Consider the following 23,230-nt stretch of genomic DNA (forward strand, 5'->3'; position numbering starts at 1 on the left):
AAGGTTCTAAAGACTGTTGACATCTAGTAGAAGCCTTAGGAAGTGCAATATGACCCCATAGACACTGTACATTCGATGACTTGAACAACTACAAACCTCAGATTTCCCACTACCTGGTTGGATTTTTTCTCAGGTTTTTGCCTGCCATACGAGTTCTGTTATACTCACAGACATCATTCAAACAGTTTTAGAAACTTCAGAGTGTTTTCTACCCACATCTACTAATTATATACTTTATGGCTGAGTAGCAGGCAGTTGAATTTGGGCACGCTTTTCATCCAAAATTCCACCCTCGAAGTTAATAGCTGATTCTAAGTTTTGTAAGTGATCATGTATACAGTCTGTTTTTGCTCTTGGTTCTTGGTTGTTAGGGTGGCAGGTAGCCTAGCAGTTAAAAGCGTTAGGCCAGTAACCAAAATATTGTTGGTTCAAATCTCAGAGCCAAAAGTCTGCCGATGTGCCCTTGAGCAAGGCACTTAACCCTAATTGCTCCTGTAAGTCGGTCTGGATCAGAACGTCTGCTAAATGACAAAAAAGTAAAGATGTCCGAAAAGATTGGAGAAGTGGTTTATCCATACATCTCCGTTTTGGATAGACAACTCGTTGACAACTCGTTTCGTTGTTTGTTTTAGTGTGTTCCAATTCTCCCAGAAGTGGTTAGAGTCTATGGATAATTTAATTACATTGAGCTGATTTCTGACATGCTGTTCCTTCTTTTTCCGTAGTGTATTTCTGAATTGTTTTAGTGATTCACCATAGTGAAGGCGTAGACTCGGGTTTTCTGGATCTCTTTGTTTTTAGGTTGGATAGGTTTCTCAATTTCTCTCTCGCTTGCTCTCTATCTCTGTTCTCTCTTCCTCTCTCTCTCTCTCTGTTCTCTCTTCCTCTCTCTATCTCTGTTCTCTCTTCCTCATTCTACTGACGTACCTACCATATCAATCTATCTGGCTGTAATGTATCAGATAATGTATCAGATTTGAGCTGGTTTAATGTGTAGTAATGTGTTCCTTCTGTCAGGTGACGAGAACCACAAGCAGATGGCCATGTGTATCCTGTACCACATCAGTGTTGATGACAGGTTCAAGTCCATGTTCGCCTACACCGACTGCATCCCACAGGTAACAGTACAACACCTGATCCTAGATCAGCACCCACAACAGTGTTATTTGTCACATATGCCGAATACAACAATACAACAACCTTACAGTGAAATGCTTACTTGCAAGCGCTTAACCAACAATGCAGTTTTAAGAAAAATACCCCCCAAAAATAATTAAAGAGAAATAAGAATAGCGAGGCTATATACAGGAGGTACTGGTAGGTCGAGGTAATTGAGGTAATATGGACAATATGTACTTAGGTAGAGTTATTAAAGTGACTAGATAATAACAGAGAGTAGCAGCAGCGTAAAGGGGAGGGGGGGTCAAGGCAAATAGTCTGGTAGCCGTTTGATGAGATGTTCAGGAGTCTTATGGCTTGGGGGTAGAAGCTGTTTAGAAGCCTCTTGGACATAGGCTTGACGCTCCGGTACCACTTGCCGTGCGGTATGTGTAAACATGTATATGTAGGGCCCAGCTGTAAAAGAGGCCTTGGTCTCAGTCTGTTCCTTGTTGAAATGAAGGTATAATGTTAGTTTGTTGGTGATGTGGACGCCAAGGAACTTGAAGATCTCAACCTGCTCCACTGCAGCCCCGTCGATGAGAATGGGGGCGTGCTTGGCCCTCCTTTTCCTGTAGTCCACAATCAGCTCCTTAGTCTTGCTCACATGAAGGGGGAGGTTGTTGTCATGGCACCACACTGCCAGTTCTCTGACCTCCTTATAGGCTGTATCGTCGTTGTCGGTGATTAGGCCTACCACCGTTGTGTCATCGGCAAACTTAATGATGCCGTTGGAGTCGTGCTTGGCCATGCAGTCATGAGTGAACAGGGAGTACAGGAGGGGACTAAGTACACAACCCTGAGGGGCCCCAGTGTTGAGGATCAGCGTGGCGGATGTGTTGCTACCTACCCTTACCACCTGGGGAGGCCCGTCAGGAAGTCCATGATCCAGTTGCAGAGGGAAGTGATTAGTCCCAGAGTCCTTAGCTTAGTGATGAGCTTTGAGGGCACTATGGTGTTGAATGCTGAGCTGTAGTCAATTAATAGCATTCTCACATAGGTGTTCTTTCTGTCCTGGTGGGAAAGGGCAGTGTGGAGTACAATAGAGATAATCTGTGAATCTTTTGGGGTGGTATACAAATTGGAGTGGGTCTAGGGTTTCTGGTGTTGATTTTAATTTATTATTATTTTTAAGTGGCCTTTTATTGTCCCCGGCACAAGGTGTACCTGTGTAATGATCATGCTGTTTAATCAGATTCTTGATATGCCACACCTGTCAGGAGGATGGATTATCTTGGTAATCTTGGTAAGGAGAAATGCTCACTAACAGGGATTTAAACTAATTTGTGCACCAAATTAGATAGAAATAAGCTTTTTTGTGCGTCAAGAAAATGTCTGGTGTCTTTTATTTCAGCTCATGAAACACTTTACATGTTGTGTTTATATTTTTTGTTCAGTGTATCTATTGCTAACATGCTAACTTAGTCATCTGTGCTGACTCACCAGTTGATGAAGATGTTGTTTGAGCACGGTGAGGAGAGGATCGATGCTGAGCTCATCTCCTTCTGTATCAACCTGGCAGCTAACAAGAAGAACGCTCAGCTCATCTGTGAAGGTAGGGCAGACCACTGTAAGTTATACAGCTCATCTGTGAAGGTAGGGAGGTCACCTATGAGTTATACAGCTCAGCTGTGAAGGTAGGGAGGACCACTGTGAGTTATACAGCTCATCTGTGAAGGTAGGGAGGTCACCTATGAGTTATACAGCTCAGCTGTGAAGGTAGGGAGGACCACTGTGAGTTATACAGCTCATCTGTGAAGGTAGGGAGGTCACCTATGAGTTATACAGCACATCTGTGAAGCTAGGGAGGACCACTATCAGTTATACAGCTCATCTGTGAAGACAGGGAGGACCACTGAGTTATACAACTCATCTGTGAAGGTAGGGAGGACCACTGTGAGTTATACAGCTCATCGGTGAAGGTAGGGAGGACCACTGAGTTATACAGCTCATCTGTGAAGGTAGGGAGGACCACTATGAGTTATACAGCTCATCTGTGAAGATAGGGAGGACCACTGTGAGTTATACAGCTCATCTGTGAAGGTAGGGAGGACCACTGTAAGTTATACAGCTCATCTGTGAAGGTAGGGGGGTCCACTATGAGTTATACAGCTCAGCTGTGAAGGTAGGGAGGACCAATATCAGTTATACAGCTCATCTGTGAAGGTAGGGAGGCCCACTATCAGTTATACAGCTCATCTGTGAAGGTAGGGAGGCCCACTATGAGTTATACAGCTCATCTGTGAAGGTAGGGAGGCCCACTATCAGTTATACAGCTCATCTGTGAAGGTAGGGAGGTCACCTATGAGTTATACAGCTCAGCTGTGAAGGTAGGGAGGACCACTGTGAGTTATACAGCTCATCTGTGAAGGTAGGGAGGTCACCTATGAGTTATACAGCACATCTGTGAAGCTAGGGAGGACCACTATCAGTTATACAGCTCATCTGTGAAGACAGGGAGGACCACTGAGTTATACAACTCATCTGTGAAGGTAGGGAGGACCACTGTGAGTTATACAGCTCATCGGTGAAGGTAGGGAGGACCACTATGAGTTATACAGCTCATCTGTGAAGGTAGGGAGGACCACTATGAGTTATACAGCTCATCTGTGAAGATAGGGAGGACCACTGTGAGTTATACAGCTCATCTGTGAAGGTAGGGAGGACCACTGTAAGTTATACAGCTCATCTGTGAAGGTAGGGGGGTCCACTATGAGTTATACAGCTCAGCTGTGAAGGTAGGGAGGACCAATATCAGTTATACAGCTCATCTGTGAAGGTAGGGAGGCCCACTATCAGTTATACAGCTCATCTGTGAAGGTAGGGAGGCCCACTATGAGTTATACAGCTCATCTGTGAAGGTAGGGAGGCCCACTATCAGTTATACAGCTCATCTGTGAAGGTAGGGAGGTCACCTATGAGTTATACAGCTCAGCTGTGAAGGTAGGGAGGACCACTGTGAGTTATACAGCTCATCTGTGAAGGTAGGGAGGTCACCTATGAGTTATACAGCACATCTGTGAAGCTAGGGAGGACCACTATCAGTTATACAGCTCATCTGTGAAGACAGGGAGGACCACTGAGTTATACAACTCATCTGTGAAGGTAGGGAGGACCACTGTGAGTTATACAGCTCATCGGTGAAGGTAGGGAGGACCACTATGAGTTATACAGCTCATCTGTGAAGGTAGGGAGGACCACTATGAGTTATACAGCTCATCTGTGAAGATAGGGAGGACCACTGTGAGTTATACAGCTCATCTGTGAAGGTACAGACCACATATGTATTAGAGATGGTCTGGTGATCTAAGAACAATAGAAATATGTCCAAGACGCTTCATTGTCACCTTCCATGTGTCATAAATGAATTCATTTGTATAAATATTTCACATGCTGTTGAATAAATCATGAATGCTTGATTCCCTTCCCTCAGGTAATGGTCTGAAGATGTTGATGAAGAGAGCTCTGAAGCTGAAGGATCCTTTACTTATGAAGATGATACGAAACATCTCTCAGCACGACGGACCACCCAAACACCTCTTCATCGTTAGTACTAAATTCATGTTGGATTTGAATGACTTGATCAAGCAGATGTTGTGACTGGATTGGTTGAAAAGACTAATGAAGAACACATTGTGAAGCTCCCAGCAATGAAGCCATATAAAAGCATCCAGTTGCCATGAGGCAGCAGAGATATTTAGAGACTGTATGAATGACGTGTTGCTAAGTGACTTACTAACCGAATGGTCTCCTCCAGGACTATGTAGGAGACCTGGCAGCCCAGATCACTCCTGATGAAAACGAAGAGTATGTGATCGAGTGTCTGGGGACCCTGGCTAACCTCACTATCGCTGATCTGGACTGGGAACTGGTGCTGAAGGAGTACAACCTGGTACCTTACTTTAAAGATAGGCTCAAACCAGGTGAGTGGATTCTATAACCACCCTGAGGAAGCGATGCCCACTCATTCCACCACAAAGCCCTCACCTACAGAGAGATGAACCTAGAGAAGAGTACCCTTAGCCAGCTGGTTCTGGGGCTCTGTTCACAAACACAAACAGACCCCACAAAGCCTCAGGACAGCAACACAATTAGACCCAACCAAATTATGAGAAACCAAATAGATAACTATTTCACACACTGGAAAGAATCAACAAAAAAACTAGAATGCTATTTGGCCCTAAACAGAGAATACACAGTGGCAGAATACCTGACCACTGTGACTGACCTAAAATTAAGAACATCCTTAACTATGTACAGACTCAGTGAGCATAGCCTTGCTATTGAGAGAGGCTGCCGTTGGCAGATCTGGCTCTTGAGATAAGACAGGATATGTGTCCACTGCCCACAAAAAGAGGTGGACACTGAGCTGCACTTCCTAACCTCCTGCCAAATGTATGACCACATTAGAAATGCATAATTCCCTCAAATCAAATGTATTTATAAAGCCCTTCTTACATCAGCTGATGTCACAACGTGCATTACATAAACCCATCCTAAAAACCCAAACAGCAAGCAATGCAGGTGTAGAAGCACGGTGGCTAGGAAAAACTCCCTAGAAAGGCCAGAACCTAGGAAGAAACCTAGAGAGGAACCAGGCTATGTGGGGTGGCCAGTCCTCTTCTGGCTGTGCCAGGTGGAGATTATAACAGAACATGGCCATTAAGGCCAGATCGTTCTTCAAGATGTCCAAACGTTCATAGATGACCAGCAGGGTCAAATAATAATAATCACAGTAGTTGTAGAGGATGCAACAGGTCAGTATCTTAGGAGTAAATGTCAGTTGGCTTTTCATAGCCACAGATCACACAGAACCACAAAGAATTTGAAAACAAATCAAACATTTATAAACTCCCATATCTGTTAACCACAGCCAAGATTTGTGGCCCGTTGCCATGAAAACAGGAACCTACCAGTGGAGAACAAACAACATAAATACCAGCTATATTTACCTGTTTATTTATCTTCCCCCACTACATTGCTAAAACACCGTCCATAGCTGATTATATCACTCTGGAAATGTCCATTTTTTTAAGCCTTTTTGAGTGCAATATTTACCGTTAGATTCTACATTGTTTTTGTTGATGTTGCTTTGTATCTTCTCACGTTGGTTTATTGTTGTTTTTGTTGATGTTGCTTTGTATCTTCTCACGTTGGTTTATTGTTGTTTTTGTTGATGTTGCTTTGTATCTTCTCACGTTGGTTTATTGTTGTTTTTGTTGATGTTGCTTTGTATCTTCTCACGTTGGTTTATTGTTGTTTTTGTTGATGTTGCTTTGTATCTTCTCATGTTGGTTTATTGTTGTTTTTGTTGATGTTGCTTTGTATCTTCTCACGTTGGTTTATTGTTGTTTTTGTTGATGTTGCTTTGTATCTTCTCACGTTGGTTTATTGTTGTTTTTGTTGATGTTGCTTTGTATCTTCTCACGTTGGTTTATTGTTGTTTTTGTTGATGTTGCTTTGTATCTTCTCACGTTGGTTTATTGTTGTTTTTGTTGATGTTGCTTTGTATCTTCTCACGTTGGTTTATTGTTGTTTTTGTTGATGTTGCTTTGTATCTTCTCACGTTGGTTTATTGTTGTTTTTGTTGATGTTGCTTTGTATCTTCTCACGTTGGTTTATTGTTGTTTTTGTTGATGTTGCTTTGTATCTTCTCACGTTGGTTTATTGTTGTTTTTGTTGATGTTGCTTTGTATCTTTTCACGTTGGTTTAATGTTGTTTTCCCACTTGCTTTGGCCATGTAAACACGTTTCCCGTGCCAATAGAGCCCTTTTCATTTGATTTGAATTGATAGAAAGAGACTCAAACTAGGTAACTACATCACTGAAGAAGAGTGGATTTAGTTTCTGAGAGAATACAGAGGTGTTCTAAAGGTGTTCTAAAGGTGTTCTAAAGGTGTTCTAAAGAAACTGTAGTTATGAAAACTAGAAGAACAGGAGTTCACCTTTTGTACCCTCTGACCCCTGTACTCTGTGTGTTGTCATCAGGTTCTCTGACCCCTGACCTCTGTGTGTTGTCGTTAGGCTCTCTAACCCCTGACACCTGCCCTCTGTGTGTTGTCATCAGGCTCTCTGACCCCTGACCTCTGTGTGTTATCATCAGGTTCTCTGACCCCTGACCTCTGTGTGTTGTCATCAGGCTCTCTAACACCTGACACCTGCCCTCTGTGTGTTGTCATCAGGCTCTGCAGAGGATGACCTGATACTAGAGGTGGTGATCATGATCGGGACGGTGTCCATGGACGACAGCTGTGCCGCCATGTTGGCCAAGTCTGGCATCATCCCTGCTATCATAGAACTACTCAACGGTAAGACAGACATCATCCCTGCTATTATAGCACTACTGAATGGTAAGACATTATACCTGCTATTATAGAACCACTGAATGGTAAGACATCATCCCTGCTATTATATAACTACTGAATGGTAAGACGACATCATCCCTGCTATTATAGTACTGCTGAATGGTAAGACATTATACCTGCTATTATAGAACTACTGAATGGTAAGACAGACATCATCCCTGCTATCATAGAACTACTGAATGGTAAGACATTATACCTGCTATTATAGAACTACTGAATGGTAAGACATTATACCTGCTATTATAGAACTACTGAATGGTAAGACGACATCATCCCTGCTATTATAGTACTGCTGAATGGTAAGACATCATCCCTGCTATCATAGAACTACTGAATGGTAAGACATTATACCTGCTATCATAGAACTACTGAATGGTAAGACAGACATCAAATCAAATCAAATCAAATTTATTTATATAGCCCTTCGTACATCAGCTGATATCTCAAAGTGCTGTACAGAAACCCAGCCTAAAACCCCAAACAGCAAGCAATGCAGGTGTAGAAGCACGGTGGCTAGGAAAAACTCCCTAGAAAGGCCAATACCTAGGAAGAAACCTAGAGAGGAACCAGGCTATGTGGGGTGGCCAGTCCTCTTCTGGCTGTGCCGGGTGGAGATTATAACAGAACATGGCCAAGATGTTCAAATGTTCATAAATGACCAGCATGGTCGAATAATAATAAGGCAGAACAGTTGAAACTGGAGCAGCAGCACAGTCAGGTGGAAGTTGAAACTGGAGCAGCAGCATGGCCAGGTGGACTGGGGACAGCAAGGAGTCATCATGTCAGGTAGTCCTGGGGCATGGTCCTAGGGCTCAGGTCAGTTGAAACTGGAACAGCAGCATGGCCAGGTGGACTGGGGACAGCAAGGAGTCATCATGTCAGGTAGTCCTGGGGCATGGTCCTAGGGCTCAGGTCCTCCGAGAGAGAGAAAGAAAGAGAGAAGGAGAGAATTAGAGAACGCACACTTAGATTCACACAGGACACCGAATAGGACAGGAGAAGTACTCCAGATATAACAAACTGACCCCAGCCCCCCGACACATAAACTACTGCAGCATAAATACTGGAGGCTGAGACAGGAGGGGTCAGGAGACACTGTGGCCCCATCCGAGGACACCCCCGGACAGGGCCAAACAGGAAGGATATAACCCCACCCACTTTGCCAAAGCACAGCCCCCACACCACTAGAGGGATATCTTCAACCACCAACTTACCATCCTGAGACAAGGCTGAGTATAGCCCACAAAGATCTCCGCCACGGCACAACCCAAGGGGGGGGCGCCAACCCAGACAGGATGACCACAACAGTGAATCAACCCACTCAGGTGACGCACCCCCTCCAGGGACGGCATGAGAGAGCCCCAGCAAGCCAGTGACTCAGCCCCTGTAATAGGGTTAGAGGCAGAGAATCCAAGTGGAAAGAGGGGAACCGGCCAGGCAGAGACAGCAAGGGCGGTTCGTTGATCCAGAGCCTTTCCGTTCACCTTCCCACCCCTGGGCCAGACTACACTCAATCATATGACCCACTGAAGAGATGAGTCTTCAGTAAAGACTTAAAGGTTGAGACCGAGTTTGCGTCTCTGACATGGGTAGGCAGACCGTTCCATAAAAATGGAGCTCTATAGGAGAAAGCCTTGCCTCCAGCTGTTTGCTTAGAAATTCTAGGGACAATTAGGAGGCCTGCGTCTTGTGACCGTAGGGTACGGTTAGGTATGTACGGCAGGACCAAATCAGAGAGATAGGTAGGAGCAAGCCCATGTAATGCTTTGTAGGTTAGCAGTAAAACCTTGAAATCAGCCCTTGCTTTGACAGGAAGCCAGTGTAGAGAGGCTAGCACTGGAGTAATATGATCAAATTTTTTGGTTCTAGTCAGGATTCTAGCAGCCGTATTTAGCACTAACTGAAGTTTATTTAGTGCTTTATCCGGGTAGCCGGAAAATAGAGCATTGCAGTAGTCTAACCTAGAAGTGACAAAAGCATGGATTAATTGCTCTGCATAATTTTTGGACAGAAAGTTTCTGATTTTTGCAATGTTACGTAGATGGAAAAAAGCTGTCCTCGAAATGGTCTTGATATGTTCTTCAAAAGAGAGATCAGGGTCCAAAGTAACGCCGAGGTCCTTCACAGTTTTATTTGAGACGACTGTACAACCATTAAGATTAATTGTCAGATTCAACAGAAGATCTCTTTGTTTCTTGGGACCTAGAACAAGCATCTCTGTTTTGTCCGAGTTTAATAGTAGAAAGTTTGCAGCCATCCACTTCCTTATGTCTGAAACACATGCTTCTAGCGAGGGCAATTTTGGGGCTTCACCATGTTTCATTGAAATGTACAGCTGTGTGTCATCCGCATAGCAGTGAAAGTTTACATTATGTTTTCGAATAACATCCCCAAGAGGTAAAATATATAGTGAAAACAATAGTGGTCCTAAAACAGAACCTTGAGGAACACCGAAATTTACAGTTGATTTGTCAGAGGACAAACCATTCACAGAGACAAACTGATATCTTTCCGACAGATAAGTACTAAACCAGGCCAGAACATGTCCGTGTAGACCAATTTGGGTTTCCAATCTCTCCAAAAGAATGTGGTGATCGATGGTATCAAAAGCAGCACTAAGGTCTAGGAGCACGAGGACAGATGCAGAGCCTCGGTCCGATGCCATTAAAATGTCATTTACCACCTTCACAAGTGCCGTCTCAGTGCTATGATGGGGTCTAAAACCAGACTGAAGCATTTCGTATACATTGTTTGTCTTCAGGAAGGCAGTGAGTTGCTGCGCAACAGCCTTCTCTAAAATTTTTGAGAGGAATGGAAGATTCGATATAGGCCGATAGTTTTTTATATTTTCTCGGTCAAGGTTTGGCTTTTTCAAGAGAGGCTTTATTACTGCCACTTTTAGTGAGTTTGGTACACATCCAGTGGATAGAGAGCCGTTTATTATGTTCAACATAGGAGGGCCAAGCACAGGAAGCAGCTCTTTCAGTAGTTTAGTTGGAATAGGGTCCAGTATGCAGCTTGAAGGTTTAGAGGCCATGATTATTTTCATCATTGTGTCAAGAGATATAGTACTAAAACACTTGAGCGTCTCTCTTGATCCTAGGTCCTGGCAGAGTTGTGCAGACTCAGGACAACTGAGGTTTGGAGGAATACGCAGGTTTAAAGAGGAGTCCGTAATTTGCTTTCTAATAATCATAATCTTTTCCTCAAAGAAGTTCATGAATTTATCACTGCTAAAGTGAAAGTCATCCTCTCTTGGGGAATGCTGCTTTTTAGTTAGCTTTGCGACAGTATTAAAAAGGAATTTCGGATTGTTCTTATTTTCCTCAATTAAGTTAGAAAAATAGGATGATCGAGCAGCAGTAAGGGCTCTACGGTACTGCACGGTACCGTCCTTCCAAGCTAGTCGGAAGACTTCCAGTTTGGTGTGGCGCCATTTCCGTTCCAATTTTCTGGAAGCTTGCTTCAGAGCTCGGGTATTTTCTGTGTACCAGGGAGCTAGTTTCTTATGAGACATTTTTTTCGTTTTTAGGGGTGCAACTGCATCTAGGGTATTGCGCAAGGTTAGATTGAGATCCTCAGTTAGGTGGTTAACTGATTTTTGTCCTCTGGCGTCCTTGGGTAGGCAGAGGGAGTCTGGAAGGGCATCAAGGAATCTTTGTGTTGTCTGTGAATTTATAGCACGACTTTTGATGTTCCTTGGTTGAGGTCTAAGCAGATTATTTGTTGCAATTGCAAACGTAATAAAATGGTGGTCCGATAGTCCAGGATTATGAGGAAAAACATTAAGATCCACCACATTTATTCCATGGGACAAAACTAGGTCCAGCGTATGACTGTGACAGTGAGTGGGTCCAGAGACATGTTGGACAAAACCCACTGAGTCGATGATGGCCCCGAAAGCCTTTTGGAGTGGGTCTGTGGACTTTTCCGTGTGAATATTAAAGTCACCAAAGATTAGAATATTATCTGCTATGACTACAAGGTCCGATAGGAATTCAGGGAACTCAGTGAGAAACGCTGTATATGGCCCAGGAGGCCTGTAAACAGTAGCTATAAAAAGTGATTGAGTAGGCTGCATAGATTTCATGACTAGACGCTCAAAAGACGAAAATGTCATTTTTTGTTTTGTAAATTGAAATTTGCTATCGTAAATGTTAGCAACATCTCCGCCTTTGCGGGATGCACGGGGGATATGGTCACTAGTGTAGCCAGGAGGTGAGGCCTCATTTAAAACAGTAAATTCATCAGGCTTAAGCCATGTTTCAGTCAGGCCAATCACATCAAGATTATGATCAGTGATTAGTTCATTGACTATAATTGCCTTTGAAGTAAGGGATCTAACATTAAGTAGCCCTATTTTGAGATGTGAGGTATCATGATCTCTTTCAGTAATGACAGGAATGGAGGTGGTCTTTATCCTAGTGAGATTGCTAAGGCGAACACAGCCATGTTTAGTTTTGCCCAACCTAGGTCGAGGCACAGACACGGTCTCAATGGTGATAGCTGAGCTGACTACACTGACTGTGCTAATGGCAGACTCCACTATGCTGGCAGGCTGGCTAACAGCCTGCTGCCTGGCCTGCACCCTATTTCATTGTGGAGCTAGAGGAGTTAGAGCCCTGTCTATGTTGGTAGATAAGATGATCATCCCTGCTATCATAGAACTACTGAATGGTAAGACATTATACCTGCTATCATAGAACTACTGAATGGTAAGACAGACATCATCCCTGCTATCATAGAACTACTGAATGGTAAGACATTATACCTGCTATTATAGAACTACTGAATGGTAAGACAGACATCATCATCCCTGCTATCATAGAACTACTGAATGGTAAGACGACATCATCCCTGCTATCATAGAACTACTGAATGGTAAGACATTATACCTGCTATCATAGAACTACTGAATGGTAAGATATTATACCTGCTATCATAGAACTACTGAATGGTAAGACAGACATCATCATCCCTGCTATCATAGAACTACTGAATGGTAAGCCATTATACCTGCTATCATAGAACTACTGAATGGTAAGCCATTATACCTGCTATCATAGAACTACTGAATGGTAAGACATTATACCTGCTATCATAGAACTACTGAATGGTAAGACATTATACCTGCTATCATAGAACTACTGAATGGTAAGCCATTATACCTGCTATCATAGAACTACTGAATGGTAAGACATTATACCTGCTATCATAGAACTACTGAATGGTAAGACATTATACCTGCTATTATTGAACTACTGAATGGTAAGACGACATCATCCCTGCTATTATAGAACTACTGAATGGTAAGACATTATACCTGCTATTATAGAACTACTGAATGGTAAGATAACATCATCCCTGCTATTATAGAACTACTGAATGGTAAGACATTATACCTGCTATCATAGAACTACTGAATGGTAAGACATTATACCTGCTATCATAGAACTACTGAATGGTAAGACATTATACCTGCTATCATAGAACTACTGAATGGTAAGACATTATACCTGCTATTATTGAACTACTGAATGGTAAGACGACATCATCCCTGCTATTATAGAACTACTGAATGGTAAGACATTATACCTGCTATTATAGAACTACTGAATGGTAAGATAACATCATCCCTGCTATTATAGAACTACTGAATGGTAAGACATTATACCTGCTATTATAGAACTACTGAATGGTAAGATAACATCATCCCTGCTATTATAGAACTACTGAATGGTAAGACATTATACCTGCTATCATAGAACTACTGAATGGTAAGACATCATCCCTGCTATTATAGAACTACTGAATTGTAAGACCTCATCCCTGTATTATAGAACTACTGAATGGTAAGACATCATCCCTGTATTACAGAACTACTGAATTGTAAGACATCATCCCTGCTATTATAGAACTACTGAATTGTAAGACAGACATCATCCCTGCTATTATAGAACTACTGAATCATCAGACATCATCCCTGCTATTGTAGAACTACTGAATCGTCAGACATCATCCCTGCTATTGTAGAACTACTGAATTGTAAGACAGACATCATCCCTGCTATTATTGAACTACTGAATGGTAAGACATCCTCTCTGCAATTATAGAACTACTGAATGGTAAGGCACCAACTCCATATTAATGCTCATGATGTTCGACGAGCAGCTGTCCACATACCTTTGGTCATGTAGTGTATGTACATATAGGTAGGGATAAAGTGACTAGGCAACAGGATAGATAATAGACAGTAACAGCAGTATACTGTAGGTAAAGGATAGATAATAGACAGTAACAGCAGTATACTGTAGGTAAAGGATAGATAATAGACAGTAACAGCAGTATACTGTAGGTAAAGGATAGATAATAGACAGTAACAGCAGTATACTGTAGGTAAAGGATAGATAATAGACAGTAACAGCAGTATACTGTAGGTAAAGGATAGATAATAGACAGTAACAGCAGTATACTGTAGGTAAAGGATAGATAATAGACAGTAACAGCAGTATACTGTAGGTAAAGGATAGATAATAGACAGTAACAGCAGTATACTGTAGGTAAAGGATAGATAATAGACAGTAACAGCAGTATACTGTAGGTAAAGGATAGATAATAGACAGTAACAGCAGTATACTGTAGGTAGGGGTAAAGGATAGATAATAGACAGTAACAGCAGTATACTGTAGGTAGGGGTAAAGGATAGATAATAGACAGTAACAGCAGTATACTGTAGGTAGGGGTAAAGGATAGATAATAGACAGTAACAGCAGTATACTGTAGGTAGGGGTAAAGGATAGATAATAGACAGTAACAGCAGTATATTGTAGGTAGGGATAAAGGATAGATAATAGACAGTAACAGCAGTATACTGTAGGTAGGGGTAAAGGATAGATCATTTACAGTAACCGCAGTATACTGTAGGTAGGGGTTAAGGATAGATAATAGACAGTAACAGCAGTATACTGTAGGTAGGGGTAAAGGATAGATAATAGACAGTAACAGCAGTATACTGTAGGTAGGGATAAAGGATAGATAATAGACAGTAACAGCAGTATACTGTAGGTAGGGGTAAAGGATAGATAATAGACAGTAACAGCAGTATACTGTAGGTAGGGGTAAAGGATAGATAATAGACAGTAACAGCAGTATACTGTAGGTAGGGATAAAGGATAGGTAATAGACAGTAACAGCAGTATACTGTGGGTAGGGGTAAAGGATAGATAAGATAGTAACAGTATACTGTAGGTAGGGATAAAGGATAGGTAATAGACAGTAGCAGCAGTATACTGTAGGTAGGGGTAAAGGATAGATAATAGACAGTAACAGCAGTATACTGTAGGTAGGGATAAAGGATAGGTAATAGACAGTAACAGCTGTGTATGTGATGAGTCAAAAGAGTTGGTGCAAAGGGTCATTGCAGATAGTTCGGGTAGCTAAGGATTACCTAACTGTTTATCAGTCTGACGGGGGTCAGACTTGGTGCATCGGTGCCACTTGCTGTGCGGTAGCAGAGAGAACAGTCTATGACTTGGGTGGCTGGTGTCTTTGACTATTTTTAAGGCCTTCCTCTGATACCGCCTGGTATAATTCCTTAGTTACGGTGCATTCGGAAAGTATTCAGACCCCATTACTTTTTCCACATTTTGTTACTTTACAGCTAAAATTGATTTAAATAAGAAAAAATTCCCAAGAACACAGTGGCCTCCATCATTCTTCAATGGAAGAAATTTGGAACCAGAGCTGACTGCCCAGCCAAAGAAACCTGGCATGGTCCTTATGGTGAAGCATGGTGGCGGCATCATCATGCTGTGAGGATGTTTTTCAGCGCCAGGGACTGGGAGACTAGTCTGGATCGAGGGAAAGATGAATGGAGCAAAATACAGAGAGATCCTTGATGAAAACCCGCTCCAGAGCACTCAGGACCTTAGACTGGGGTGAAGGTTCACCTTCTAACAGGACAACAACCCTAAGCATACAGCCAAGACAGTGGAGGAGTGGCTTCGGAACAAGTCTCTGAATGTCCTTGAGTTGCCCAGCCAGAGCCCGGACTTGAACCCTATCGAACATCTCTGGAGAGACCTGAAAATAGCTGTGCACCGATGCTCCCCATCCAACCTGACAGAGCTTGAGAGGATCTGCAGAGAAGAATGGGAGAAACTCCCCAAATACAGGTGTGCCAAGCTTGTAGCGTCATACCCAAGAAGACTGGAGGCTGTAATCGCTGCCAAAGATGCTTCAACAAAGTACAGAGTAAAGGGTCTGAATTATGTCATATTTGTGATATTTCAGTTTTGTATTTTTAATAAATGTGCAAACATTTCTAAAAACCTGTTTTTGCTTTGTCCTTATGGGGTATTGTGATGTCATTCTGGGGTATTGTAATGTCCTTATGGGGTATTGTGATGTCATTCTGGGGTATTGTAATGTCCTTATGGGGTATTGTGATGTCATTCTGGGGTATTGTGATGTCATTCTGGGGTATTGTAATGTCCTTATGGGGTATTGTGATGTCATTCTGGGGTATTGTAATGTCCTTATGGGGTATTGTGATGTCATTCTGGGGTATTGTGATGTCATTCTGGGGTATTGTGATGTCATTCTGGGGTATTGTGATGTCATTCTGGGGTATTGTGATGTCATTCTGGGGTATTGTGATGTCATTCTGGGGTATTGTGATGTCATTATGGGTTATTGTGATGTCATTATGGGGTATTGTGATGTCATTATGGGGTATTGTAATGTCTTTATGGGTTATTGTGATGTCATTATGGGGTATTGTGATGTCTTTATGGGTTATTGTGATGTCATTATGGGGTATTGTAATGTCTTTATGGGTTATTGTGATGTCATTATGGGGTATTGTGATGTCATTATGGGGTATTGTGATGTCATTATGGGGTATTGTGATGTCATTATGGGTTATTGTAATGTCATTCTGGGTTATTGTGATGTCATTATGGGGTATTGTGTGTCGATTGATGAGGGGGGAAACAATTAAATCCATTTTAGTATAAGGTAACGTAACATTTTTGGGAAAAAGTCATGGGGCCTGAATACTTTCTTATTGCACTTTATGTCTTGTTGTATGGAAGTCTATGCATCACATTAAATGTGAGTCATTTAGCAGACTCTCTTATCAAGACTGTTTTCGCTGCCAAAGGTGCTTCAAGAAAGTGCTGAGTAAAGGGTCTGAATACTTATGTAAATGTAGTATTTAATTTTTTTATTTTTAATACATTTTCAAAAATGTCTAAAAACCTGTTTTTGATTTGTCACTATGGGGTTTTGTGATGTCACTATGGGGTATTGTGATGTCGCTATGGGGTATTGTGATGTCACTATGGGGTATTGTGATGTCACTATGGGGTATTGTGTGTAGATGGGTGGGGGGCGGGGACTATTTAATGCATTTTAGAATACGGCTGTCACGTAGCAAAACGTGTAAAAAGTCAAGGGGTCTGAATACTTTCTGAATGCACCGTGAACACAGAGGAATTTGAAGCTCTCGATCTGCTCCACTACAGACCCGTCGATGTGAACAGGTGGCATGCTCGGCCCTCTGTTTCCTGTAGTCCATCATCAGCTCCTTTTGTCTTCCTCACGTTAAGAGAGATGTTCTCCTGGCACCACGCTGCCAGGTCTCTGACCTCCTCCCTATAGGCCGTCTCATCATCGTCAGGGGTCAGGCCTACCAGCAGGTCTCTGACCTCCTCTGTATAGGCCGTCTCATCATCGTCAGGGGTCAGGCCCACCACCACCAGATCTCTGACCTCCTCCCTATAGGCCGTCTCATCATCGTCAGGGGTCAGGCCCACCACCAGGTCTCTGACCTCCTCTCTATAGGCCGTCTCATCATTGTCAGGGGTCAGGCCTACCACCAGGTCTCTGACCTCCTCCCTATAGGCCGTCTCATCATCGTCAGGGGTCAGGCCTACCACCAGGTCTCTGACCTCCTCTCTATAGGCCGTCTCATCATCGTCAGGGGTCAGGCCTACCACCAGGTCTCTGACGACCTCTCTATAGGCCGTCTCATCATCGTCAGGGGTCAGGGCCACCACCACCAGGTCTCTGACCTCCTCCCAAAAGGCAGTCTCATCATCGTCAGGGGTCAGGCCTACCACCAGGTCTCTGACCTCCTCTCTATAGGCCGTCTCATCATCGTCAGGGGTCTGGCCTACCACCAGGTCTCTGACCTCCTCCCAAAAGGCAGTCTCATCATCGTCAGGGGTCAGGCCTACCACCAGGTCTCTGACCTCCTCTCTATAGGCCGTCTCATCATCGTCAGGGGTCTGGCCTACCACCAGGTCTCAGACCTCCTCTCTATAGGCCGTCTCATCATCGTCAGGGGTCTGGCCTACCACCAGGTCTCTGACCTCCTCTCTATAGGCCATCTCATCATCGTCAGGGGTCAGGCCTACCACCAGGTCTCTGACCTCCTCTCTATAGGCCGTCTCATCGTCAGGGGTCAGGCCTACCACCAGGTCTCTTACCTCCTCTCTATAGGCCGTCTCATCATCGTCAGGGGTCAGGCCTACCACCAGGTCTCTGACCTCTCTATAGGCCGTCTCATCGTCAGGGGTCTGGCCTACCACCAGGTCTCTGACCTCTCTATAGGCCGTCTCATCATCGTCAGGGGTCAGGCCTACCACCAGGTCTCTGACCTCTCTATAGGCCGTCTCATCGTCAGGGGTCAGGCCTACCACCAGGTCTCTGACCTCTCTATAGGCCGTCTCATCATCGTCAGGGGTCATGCCTACCACCAGGTCTCTGACCTCTCTATAGGCCGTCTCATCGTCAGGGGTCAGGCCTACCACCAGGTCTCTGACCTCTCTATAGGCCGTCTCATCATCGTCAGGGGTCAGGCCTACCACCAGGTCTCTGACCTCTCTATAGGCCGTCTCATCGTCAGGGGTCAGGCTTACCACCAGGTCTCTGACCTCTCTATAGGCCGTCTCATCGTCAGGGGTCAGGCTTACCACCGGCATCAGCAAACTTAATAATGGCGTTGAAGTCGTGTTGCATGGGTGAACAGGAAGTACAGGAAGGGACTAAGCATGCACCCCTCAGTGTTTAATACAGGGTACTGTGTTTAATAGTCACATGTACTGTGTTTAATAGTCACATGTACTGTGCTTAATAGTCACATGTACCGTGCTTAATAGTCACATGTACTGTGTTTAATAGTCACATGTACTGTGCTTAATAGTCACATGTACAGCGTACTGTGTTTAATAGTCACATGTACAGGGTACTGTGTTTAATAGTCACATGTACAGGGTACTGTGTTTAATAGTCACATGTACAGGGTACTGTGTTTAATAGTCACATGTACAGGGTACTGTGTTTAATAGTCACATGTACAGGGTACTGTGTTTAATAGTCACATGTACAGGGTACTGTGTTTAATAGTCACATGTACAGGGTACTGTGTTTAATAGTCACATGTACAGGGTACTGTGTTTAATAGTCACATGTACAGGGCACTGTGTTTAATAGTCACATGTACTGTGTTTAATAGTCACATGTACTGTGTTTAATAGTCACATGTACTGTGTTTAATAGTCACATGTACAGGGTTACAGGGTACTGTGTTTAATAGGCACATGTACAGGGTACTGTGTTTAATAGTCACATGTACAGGGTACTGTGTTTAATAGTCACATGTACAGGGTACTGTGTTTAATAGTCACATGTACAGGATACTGTGTTTAATAGTCACATGTACTGTGTTTAATAGTCACATGTACTGTGTTTAATAGTCACATGTACTGTGTTTAATAGTCACATGTACTGTGTTTAATAGTCACATGTACTGTGTTTAATATTCACATGTACTGTGTTTAATAGTCACATGTACTGTGTTTAATAGTCACATGTACAGGGTACTGTGTTTAATAGTCACATGTACAGGGTACAGTGTTTAATACTCACATGTACAGGGTAGTGTGTTTTAATAGTCACATGTACAGGGTACTGTGTTTAATAGTCACATGTACAGGGTACTGTGTTTAATAGTCACATGTACTGTGTTTAATAGTCACATGTACAGGGTTCTGTGTTTAATAGTCACATGTACTGTGTTTAATAGTCACATGTACAGGGTACCGTGTTTAATAGTCACATGGGTACAGTCCATAGGGGGAGCAGGTAGCTGTCTAGTGGTGGCTGTTCAGCAGCCTGATGGTCTGAGGGTAGAAACTATTGGCCAGTCTTACAGTTTTTGCCATGATGCTCCCATACTGCCCCCATCTGGGTGATTGAAGCCGGGGAGAACAGGGCGTGGTTCGGGTGGCTGGAGTCCATGATGATGTTCTTGGCCTTCCTGAGACACCTGGTGGTGTAGGTGTCCTGTAGGGCAGGCAGTGAGCACCAAACGGTGCGTTCAGCTGCACATATCACACTCTGTAGTGCCTTGCAGTCAGTGGCGGTGGACTTGCCATACCAGGCTGTGATGCAGCCTGACAGAATGCTCTCGATGGTGCTCCTGTAGAACACTGTGATGCAGCCTGACAGAATGCTCTCGATGGTGCTCCTGCAGAACACTGTGATGCAGCCTGACAGAATGCTCTCGATGGTGCTCCTGTAGAACACTGATGCAGCCTGACAGAATGCTCTCGATGGTGCTCCTGTAGAACACTGTGATGCAGCCTGACAGAATGCTCTCGATGGTGCTCCTGTAGAACACTGTGATGCAGCCTGACAGAATGCTCTCTGGTGCTCCTGTAGAACACTGTGATGCACCCCGACAGTATGCTCTCGATGGTGCTCCTGTAGAACACTGTGATGCAGCCTGACAGAATGCTCTCGATGGTGCTCCTGCAGAACACTGTGATGCAGCCTGACAGAATGCTCTCGATGGTGCTCCTGTAGAACACTGTGATGCAGCCTGACAGAATGCTCTCGATAGTGCTCCTGTAGAACACTGTGAGGGCCCTCGGGGACGGGACAGATTTCTTCAGCATCCTGAAGTTGAAGTTGTGCCTTCTTCACCACAGTGTTCATGCGGTTAGACCATTTCAACTTCTCTGGGATGTGTCTGCCAAGGAATTTAAGTTATTGACCGTCTTCACAGCGGCCCCGTTGATGAGAATGGGGACGTGTCCAGCCTGGTTCCTCATGAAGTCCACAATCGGCTCCTTTGTTTTGTTAACGAGAGAGAGGTTGTTTACCTGGCACGACGCCATCAGAGTGCCTGTAAGCTGTTTCGTCATTGTTGGTAACCAGGTTTGTCGTGTCATCAGTGAACTTGACCATGGAGTTGGAACTGTGTGAGGCCAGTCAGTCATGGGTATACAGGGAGTACAGGAGGGGACTGAGGACGCACCCTTGTGGGGTCCCCGTGTTGAGAATCAGTGTCGAGGATGTAATGTTGTCTACCTTCACCTGTGGTCGGCCCATCAGGAAGTCCAGGACCCAGTTGCAGACGGAGGAGTTCAGACCCAGGGCCGTGAGATTTGTAATGAGCTGATAGGACACTACGGTATTTAAGGCCCAGCTGTAGTCAATGAACAGCATCCTCACATATGCTGTCCTTTTGTCCAGGTGAGTGAGGGCAGTGTGCAGTGTCGTGGCGATTGCGTTGTCGTGGATCTGTCAGGGCGGTAGGAGAATTGAAGAGGGTGCAGTGTGTCGAGGAGTTGATATGGGCGTTGACTTGATGAGACCTGGATCAGAACCAATATGACAGGGCTTCTTATTGAACTGATGAGACCCGGATCAGAACCAATATGACAGGGCTTCTTATTGAACTGATGAGACCTGGATCAGAACCAATATGACAGGGCTTCTTATTGAACTGATGAGACCTGGATCAGAACCAATATGACAGGGCTTCTTATTGAACTGATGAGACCCTGATCAGAACCAATATGACAGGGCTTCTTATTGAACTGATGAGACCCGGATCAGAACCAATATGACAGGGCTTCTTATTGAACTGATGAGACCTGGATCAGAACCAATATGACAGGGCTTCTTATTGAACTGATGAGACCCGGATCAGAACCAATATGACAGGGCTTCTTATTGAACTGATGAGACCTGGATCAGAACCAATATGACAGGGCTTCTTATTGAACTGATGAGACCCTGATCAGAACCAATATGACAGGGCTTCTTATTGAACTGATGAGACCCGGATCAGAACCAATATGACAGGGCTTCTTATTGAACTGATGAGACCCTGATCAGAACCAATATGACAGGGCTTCTTATTGAACTGATGAGACCTGGACCAGAACCAATATGACAGGGCTTCTTATTGAACTGATGAGACCTGGATCAGAACCAATATGACAGGGCTTCTTATTGAACTGATGAGACCTGGATCAGAACCAATATGACAGGGCTTCTTATTGAACTGATGAGACCCGGATCAGAACCAATATGACAGGGCTTCTTATTGAACTGATGAGACCCGGATCAGAACCAATATGACAGGGCTTCTTATTGAACTGATGAGACCCTGATCAGAACCAATATGACAGGGCTTCTTATTGAACTGATGAGACCCGGATCAGAACCAATATGACAGGGCTTCTTATTGAACTGATGGAGAAGTGGAGCGGCTATCCGTATCTTTTCAGACGATTCGGAAACGATACCCTTTCCGGGCGAAATACAGACTCTCACAGCATTGCTCATCCTCATACATAAGAAACACGTCATACTGTGCATGTGGCTGTAAAAGAAAATGATCTGAACGATGTTAAAAGTTGATCTGTGGTGGAGTTTTAGATATCAGGTTTGGTTTCCCTTCTTGACGAAGCCAATCTGTATGTCTAAGATGGCTGTTTCTCCCTGCAGCCCAACAGGAGGACGATGAGTTTGTGTGTCAGATCGTCTATGTGTTTTACCAGATGGTGTTTCACCAGGCTACCAGGGAGGTCATCATTAAAGAGACACGTATCCTTCCTACCCACAATGCACTGCTTCTTATGTTTAAAACATGTTGATGCATAGTTAATTTTGTGTGAAAGCGTGAAATCAAATTTTTCATTTTTTACTTTTAAAGCCCATTATTCTCTGAATGTTCTTCCTCATCATCATCATCATCATCCTCCTCCTCCTATGAAAAACCACATCATTACTGTACGTTGGCTGTTTGGGCCTTGAACCAGCGACCTCAGACTTCCCAGAGCTGTAACCCTTAACCCTCATCTCAGAGGCTCCGGCGTACCTTATCGACCTGATGCACGACAAGAATGCTGAGATACGCAAGGTCTGTGACAACACTCTGGACATAATCGCTGTAAGTAACAGACTATTACTGAATTAAACCCTATAACAGGTAGAAACACACGCCACTACTGGTACTGAGGGTATCCTCCTGTAACCCCAGTCTCTCTGAGGGGTATCCTCCTGTGTAACCCCAGTCTCTCTGAGGGGTATCCTCCTGTAACCCCAGTCTCTCTGAGGGGTATCCTCCTGTGTACCCAGTCTCTCTGAGGGGTATCCTCCTGTAACCCCAGTCTCTCTGAGGGGTATCCTTCTGTAACCCCAGTCTCTCTGAGGGGTATCCTCCTGTGTAACCCCAGTCTCTTTGAGGGGTATCCTCCCGTGTGTAACCCCAGTCTCTCTGAGGGGTATCCTCCTGTGTAACCCCAGTCTCTCTGAGGGGTATCCTCCTGTGTAACCCCAGTCTCTCTGAGGGGTATCCTCCCGTGTGTAACCCCAGTCTCTCTGAGGGGTATCCTCCTGTGTAC

General features: G+C 44.0%; 1 protein-coding gene across 2 annotated transcripts in view; it reads left to right on the plus strand.

Moving 5' to 3' along the window:
- Positions 1-23,230, plus strand: part of LOC109882230 (kinesin-associated protein 3) — a 78,519-nt gene that overhangs the window by 44,924 nt on the left and 10,365 nt on the right. For both annotated transcript variants that reach the window (XM_031809906.1, XM_031809907.1), the window contains exons 11-17: positions 1,018-1,118; positions 2,605-2,713; positions 4,592-4,704; positions 4,916-5,081; positions 7,341-7,466; positions 22,332-22,430; positions 22,691-22,776. In XM_031809906.1, coding sequence (XP_031665766.1) covers positions 1,018-1,118; positions 2,605-2,713; positions 4,592-4,704; positions 4,916-5,081; positions 7,341-7,466; positions 22,332-22,430; positions 22,691-22,776 — 800 coding nt within the window. The remainder of the gene's footprint in view (positions 1-1,017; positions 1,119-2,604; positions 2,714-4,591; positions 4,705-4,915; positions 5,082-7,340; positions 7,467-22,331; positions 22,431-22,690; positions 22,777-23,230) is intronic.

Source organism: Oncorhynchus kisutch, linkage group LG30 (assembly GCF_002021735.2).
Source record: "Oncorhynchus kisutch isolate 150728-3 linkage group LG30, Okis_V2, whole genome shotgun sequence".
Lineage (NCBI taxonomy): Eukaryota > Metazoa > Chordata > Actinopteri > Salmoniformes > Salmonidae > Oncorhynchus > Oncorhynchus kisutch.